The following is a 7500-nucleotide window of genomic DNA, read 5'->3' as shown; positions in this document are numbered from 1 at the left end:
GACGCCCCCAGTCACCCTCACCCCACGCCCCAGGGCCTACCCTTCACCCCACGCTCCCCAGGTCACCACCTAATGCCCAGGTCACCCTCTCACCCCACGCCCCAGGTCACCCTCACCCCACGCCCCAGGTCACCCTCACCCCACGCCCCAGGTCACCCTCACCCCACGCCCCAGGTCATCCTCACCCCACGCCCCAGGTCATCCTCACCCCACGCCCTGGTGGGTCACCACCACGCGCCCCAGGTCACCCTCACCCCACGCCCGGTGTCACCTCACCTCTACGGCCCCAGGTCACTCCTCACCCCACCGCCCCAGGTCGCCCTCACCCCATGCCCCAGGCCTTCCACCACTCCACGCTCCCCCAGGTCACCCTCACCCCACGCCCGCCAGGTCACCCTCACCCCACGCCCCAGGTCACTCCTCACCACGTCCCAGGCTCACCTCACCTACGCCCCAGGTCACCTTTCACCTGGCCGCCCCAGGTCACCACCTCCAATGCCCCAGGTCACCTCAGACCACGCCCTAGGTCATCTCCACCACGCCCAGCTTCATCCTCACCTCCACGCCCCTGTGGTCACCCTCACCCCACGCCCCAGGCTCACCCTCTTACCCCACGCCCCAGGTCATCCCCTCACCCCACGCCCTAGGGTCATCCACCCACGCCCCTGAGGTTTGCTCCTCATCCTTCACGCCCCAGGCTGCCATCTCACCCACTGCCCTGGTCATCCTCACCCCACGCCCCAGGTGCCCTCACCTCACGCCCCAGGTCACCCTCACCCCACGCCCTCAGGTCACCCCCTCACCCCACGCCCCAGGTCATCCTCACCCAATGGCCCCAGGTCATCCTCACCCCACGCCCCAGGTCACCTTTCAGCCTCCACTGCGCCCCAGGGTCACTCTCTCTGCCCCACGCCTCCCAGAGTCACCCTCACTCCCACGCCCCAGGTCATCCTCACCCCCATGCCCCAGGGCTTCATCCTCACCCCGCCCCCAGGTCATCCTCACCCCACGCCCCAGGTCACTCACCACGCCCAGTCCTCCACCCCACGCCCTAGTGGTCACTCCTCACCCCACGCCCCAGGTCACCCTCACTCCCACGCCCCAGGTCACCTTCACCCCCACGCCTCCCCAGGTCGCCCTCACTCCCACGCCCCAGGTCACCCTCACCCCACGCCCCCAGGTCACCCTCACCCCACTTGCCCCGAGTCACCTCTCACCCCACGCCCCCGAGGTCACCCTCACCCGCCCCCAGGCCTCACTGCCCCCTCACCCCACGCCCCAGGTCACCCTCACCCCACGCCCCCAGGTCACCCCTTCACCCCACGCCCCCAGGTCACCCTCACCCCACGCCCCCAGGGTCACCCTCACCCCACTGCTCCCAGGTCACCCTCACCCACGCCCCAGGTCACCCTTTCTCACCCCACTGCCCCCAGGTCACCCTCATTCTACGCCCCAGGTCACCCTCACCCCACGCCCCAGGTCACCCTCACCCCACGCCCCAGGTCACCCTCACCCGGCGCCCCAGGCCTTCCACCCTTCACCCCACGCCCCAGAGTCACTGCCTCAATTTAATGCCCAGTGATCACCCTCACCCCACGCCCCAGGTCACCACTCACCCCACGCCCCCAGGTCACCCTCACCCCCACGCCCCAGGTCACCCTCTTACTTAATGGCCCAGGTCACCCTCACCCCCCACGCCCCAGGTCACCTTCACCCCACGCCCCAGGTCACCCTCACCCCACGCTCCAGGTCACCACTCACCCCGCCCCAGGGTCACCCTCACCCAATCGCCCCAGGTCACTCCTCACCCCACGCCCCAGGGTCACCCTCACCCACGCCCCCAGGGCTTCACCCTCACCCACGCCCCAGGTCACCCTCACCCCACGCCCCAGGTCACCCTCACCTCACGCCCCAGGTCACCCTCACCCCACGCCCCAGGTCACCCTCACCCCACGCCCCAGGTCATCCTCACCCCACGCCCTAGGTCATCCTCACCCCACGCCCTAGGTCATCCTCACCCCGCGCCCTAGGGGTCATCCTCACCCCTGCCCCTGTGGGCCACCCCTCACCCACGCCCCAGGTCACCCTCACCCCACGCCCCAGGTCTCCCTCACCCCACGCCCCAGGTCACCCTCACCTCACGCCCCAGGTCACCCTCACCCCACGCCCCAGGTCACCCTCACCCCCCCCCCCAGGTCAATCCTTTCACCCCTAACACCCACAAGTTCATCCCTTCACCCCCCATTGCCCTGAGAAGTCATCCTCACCTCTGCCCCCAGGTCACCCTCCTTCGGTCAGTCACGTGTGTTTCTCTCTCCTCCGCCCGTGCTTGCAACTTGCTATCAACCTTGAATTCAATATTGCATCTGATCTTCAGTTGGAAAGAGGCTGCTGTTGGGGATTTTTTTATTTATTTATTTATTATTATTTTTATTATTTTTTTGGGTGGGGGGGGGGGTTATTCGTCTGTTTAGTTTCGTTTGTTTTGTGGTCCATTTTTTCGTTTGTGCTTTCTGTGTTTCAGTGTGTTTCTTTGGATTTGTTTTTGGTGTATTTATTCATTTTTTTTATCTCTGCCTTTGTCTGTCTGTCTGTCTGTCTGTCTCTCTCTCTCTCTCTCTCTCTCTCTCTCTCTCTCTCTCTCTCTCTCTCTCTCTCTCTCTCTCTCTCTCTCCCTCTCTCTTTCTTTCTCTCTCTTTTTCTCCCTCTCCCTCTCCCTCTCCCTCCCTCCCTCTCTATCTATCTATCTATCTATCTCTCATCCTCTCTCTCTCCTTCTCCTTTTCTCCTTCTCTCCCTTTCTCTTACCCATCCGTCTCCTCATCTTTCTCCTTCTCCTTCTCGAGTTTGCTTTTCCCTTCCATCACCTGAAGTGCCACTCGAGGACGTAGCTTTAACAACAGTACGAGTGTATCTGTTCATAGAGTACTGTTATTCTCGCTTCTGCCAATTCATTCATTGGTGTGGTGGTTTGGGGGGGGGTCGTGTGTGTGAGTGTGTGAGTGTGTGTGTGGGGGTGTGGGGTGTGGTTTGGGGGGGGTCGTCGTGTCGGGTGTGTGGGGGGGGTCGTGTGTGTGGGGGGGGTCGTGTGTGTGTGTGTGGGGGGTCGTGTGTTTGGGTGTGTGTGTGAGTGCGTGAGTGTGTGTGGGGGAGGGGTCGTGTGTGTGTGTGTGTGTGTTTGTGGGGGTCCGTGTATTCTGGTGTGTGGGTGGGTGTGTGTCGGTTTGTGTGTGTTTGGGTGTGTGTGTGTGTGTTCGACTGTGTGTGTGTGTGTGTGTGTGTGTCGGTTCGTGTGTTCGAGTGTGCATGTGTGTGTGTGTGTGTGTGTTGGGGAAGGGGGTAGGGAGTTTGTGATTGTTTTGTGAATATGTATATCTGTATATAATTACATATATACTTTTTTCAAATCCTTACATATACGCATGAAAACTTACACGTTAAAGTATACAAGACAGACAGATAGATAGATAGAAGAAAGAGATACAGGTAGATAAACAGAAGGGGTGGGGGGGAGAGAAGAAGAGAAATTAGTAGAATAAAAATAGATACATAAATAAACAGAGACAATTATAAGAATGATATATTATTGCCAAATAAGAGCAACAGATTGCAACATCTGGCAATTATTTTTACCCGAAAAACTTTTTTGTGAATGAAGATGCTTCGTTGACAAAATAATTAATTAACAGCCATTAATTAGTGTCTTGTTACAATAGAACAAAGAAATTATGGCTTAGTGAACCTGAAATTATTCCTTCATTATTCTGATGCGTAAACCAGGCTTGGGGAGACAAAAAAAAAAAAAAAAAAAAAAAAAAAAAAAAAAAAAAAAAAAAAACGATAAAATAAGTATATGGAATGGCGCAAAAGCTGTTGATCAGCGCATACATACATACATACATACGTACATACATACATACTTAAATACATACACAAATACATACATACACACATACTTACATGTACACATACATACATACATACATACTTAAATACATACACAAATACATACATACACACATACTTACATGTACACATACATACATACATACATACATACTTAAATACATACACAAATACATACATACACACATACTTACATGTACACATACATACATACATACATACATACTTAAATACATACACAAATACATACATACACACATACTTACATGTACACATACATACATACATACATACTTAAATACATACGCAAATACATACATACACACATACTTACATGTACACATACATACATACATACATACTTAAATACATACACAAATACATACATACACACATACTTACATGTACACATACATACATACATACATACTTACATGCAAACATACATATATACATATATAAGAGTGCATCTATGTATACGCAGATCAAATGATCATGTAGATATATGGATAAACAAGTGGAGATGCAGGAAGGAAAAGGGAGACAGAAATAGATAGAAAGAAGAGGTATATAGATAAAGAGAAAGACAGATGGATAGATAGATAGAGGGAGAGAGAATTTGATAGAAAGGGAGGCAGACAGACAGACAGCTAGAAAGATAGATGGATACATAGATAGACATAAAGAAAGGTAAAGAGAGTGAGAGAGAGAGGAGAGAGAGAGAGAGGTAGAGAGAGGGAGAGAGAGGTGAAGGAGAGAGGTAGAGAGAGGTAGAGAGAGAGGTAGAGAAAGAAAGAGAGAGAGAGAGAGAGAGAGAGAGAGAGAGAGAGAGAGAGAGAGAGAGAGAGAGAGAGAGAGAGAGAGAGAGAGAGAGAGAGAGAGAGAGAGAGGTAGATAGATACATACATAGATAGATAGGGGGATAGATAGATATAGGAGGGAGGGAGAGAGAGAGAGAAAGAGAGAAAAAGAGAGAGGAGAGAAAAATAGAGTTTGATAGATAGATAGATAGACAGAGAGAATAGAGAGAGAGAGATAGACAAAGAGAGAGAGAGAGAGAGAGAGAGAGAGAGAGAGAGAGAGAGAGAGAGAGAGAGAGAGAGAGAGAGAGAGAGAGAGAGAGAGAGAGAGAGAGAGAGAGAGAGAGAGAGAGGTAGACAGATAGATAGATATGGATAGATAGATGAGATAGAGAGAGAGAGGGAGGGAGAGAGAGGGAGAGAGAGAGAGAGAGAAAAAGAGAGAGGAGAGAAAAAGAGAGTTTGATAGATAGATAGATAGACAGAGAGATAGAGAGAGAGAGATAGACAAAGAGAGAGAGAGAGAGAGAGGGAGAGAGAGAGAGAGAGAGAGAGAGAGAGAGAGAGAGAGAGAGAGAGAGAGAGAGAGAGAGAGTGAGAGAAGGGAAGAAAGAGAGAGAGAGAGAGAGAGAGAGAGAGAGAGAGAGAGAGAGAGAGAGAAAGATAGATAGATAGGTAGATAGAGATAGATAGATAGAGAGAGAGAGGGAGAGGAAGACAGATAGGAAAAACGCACACACACCTCTATTAAGTCAACCAGACCACGAACACAAAGACGCGTGTCCCTCACACACACACACATTCACACGCCCATGTCTAATGAGAATCAGTCAAATCGCTCATTAATTCGTTTCCATCCATAGGATTCCCACACACACCCCCTCCCCCCCCATTCACTTCCCCCTACCCCTATCCTTCCCTCCCCCATCCATACCTCTCCCACCTCCTCTCCTCCCCTCCCCCATCCACGGCTCTCCCTCCCTCCCCTTCCCTCCCCGGTCACACCTCTCCCTCCCCCTTCCACTCTCCTCCCCATCCACAGGCTCTCCCCACACCCTTCCCTCCCGTCCCCACCATGCACTTCCCCCAACACCTATCCCCACCTCTCCACCCCTCCCACACCACACCTCTCCCATCCCTCCCCTCTCCTCTCCTATCCACGGCTCTCCACACACACTCCCCTTTCCCTCCCTCCCTCCCTTCCCCTACCCCTATGCTTCCCCTCCTCATCCATACCTCTCTCTCACCCTCCTCTCCCTCCCCTCCCACTCCTTCCCTCCCCTCCCTATCCACGGCTCTCCCACACCCTCCCGTCCCCTCCCTTTCCCTTCCCTCCCCCAACATCTATCAACCCCTATTCCCACCATTTCCCCACCACCACACCTCTCCCATCCCTCCCTCCCCTCTCCTCCCCATCCACGGCTCTCCCACACCCTCCCTTCCCCTCCCATTCCCTTCCCCCTACCCCCTATTGCTTCCCTCCCCCATCCACACTTCTCCCACTTCCCTCTCCCCTCCCCTCCCCTAACACCTATCCCCCCATCCTCCCCCTCCCCCTTTCCCCAACACCCTCTCCCTCCCCTCCCCTCCCCCACCACACCTATCCCCCCATCCCTCCCCCCTCCCCACCCCCAACACCTATCCCCCCATCCCCCCCCACCACACCTATCCTCCCTCCCCACCCCTTCCCTCCCCATCCCCAACACCTATCCCCCCATCCACCCCTCCCCACCCACACTTCTCCCACACCTTGGCTGACTGCCTTGTCGCGGCCTCCTCCTTCGCCCCGCCCTCTCCTCAGGGGTCAGAGGTCAAGTGGCAGCAAGGGGTGACGAGATACTGATGGGTATCTGTGGGCGTGGAATGGAGTCTGTTGTCGCCCTCCTTCTTCTCTCCTGTTTCTCCTGTTTTCTTCTTTCTCTTTGCTTTCTGTGTTTTTTTTTCTTTCTTTTCTTCTTGTTTCTTTCTTTCTTTGTCTGTGGTTCTTTGTCTCTTTGTTTGTCTTTTTGTCTGTCTCTGGTCTTCTGCTTTTCTTCCTCTCTCTCTGATTTTTCCTTTTTTTCTTTCCTTCTCTTATCATCCTACCTTCTTTCTTTTTCTTCTTCTTTCCCTTCTTCCTTCTTTCGTCTCTTACATTTCTTTCTTTCTATCGACCTTTTTTGTTTCCCTTTCTTTCACTTTCTTTTATGTCACTCTTCCTTCACTTCCTTTTTCTTTCCCCCTCTTTCCCTCCTCCCCCTTTTATTCCATCTATCCCTCTTCCCTGACATCACAGCATCCCTTTTTCCTCTCCTCATTCTTCCTTCCTCTCCTTTCTCTCCTTCCTTTCCTTCCTCTCCTCCTCCTTTCTTCCTTCCTTCCTCTCCTTCCGCTCGTCCTCCTTCCTTTCTTCCTTCCATCTTCCTTCCTCTCCTTTATCTCCTTCCTCTCCTTCCTCTCCTTCATCTCCTTCCTCTCTCCCTCCTTTCTTCCTTCCTTCCTCTCCTTCATCTCCTTTCTCTCCTCCTCCTATCTTCCTTCCTTCCTCTCCTTCATCCCCTTCCTTTCCTCCTCCCTCCTCCTCCCTTCTTCCTTCCTTCCTCTCCTTCCTTTCCTTCCTCTCCTCCTTCCTTTATCCTTCCTTCCTCTCCTTCCGCTCTTCCTCCTTCCCTCCTTCCCTCCTTCCCCCTTCTCCCTCTCATTATCCCTTCCACGCCCTTATTCCCTCCCATCCTATTCTAAGCCTTCTACCCTTCCCTCCTCATCCCTGCCCATAGCCAATTGGTTCCTGATACACCGTGGCCGCCTCTCACGC

At 53.2% G+C, this 7500-nt stretch overlaps 1 protein-coding gene across 1 annotated transcript in view; it reads left to right on the top strand.

Moving 5' to 3' along the window:
- Positions 1-1670, top strand: part of LOC138867980 (uncharacterized) — a 3332-nt gene extending 1662 nt beyond the window's left edge. Inside the window, exons 3-5 of the mRNA XM_070145283.1 lie at positions 1-573; positions 623-1332; positions 1457-1670. The exon at positions 1-573 is cut by the window's left edge and continues 482 nt beyond it. Coding sequence (XP_070001384.1) covers positions 1-573; positions 623-1332; positions 1457-1670 — 1497 coding nt within the window. The remainder of the gene's footprint in view (positions 574-622; positions 1333-1456) is intronic.
- Positions 1671-7500: the final 5830 nt, after the last annotated feature.

The sequence above is a fragment of the Penaeus vannamei genome, chromosome 33 (assembly GCF_042767895.1).
Source record: "Penaeus vannamei isolate JL-2024 chromosome 33, ASM4276789v1, whole genome shotgun sequence".
Lineage (NCBI taxonomy): Eukaryota > Metazoa > Arthropoda > Malacostraca > Decapoda > Penaeidae > Penaeus > Penaeus vannamei.
The sequence above is the reverse complement of the archived record's forward strand: the minus strand, read 5'-3'. Positions and strand labels throughout refer to the sequence as shown.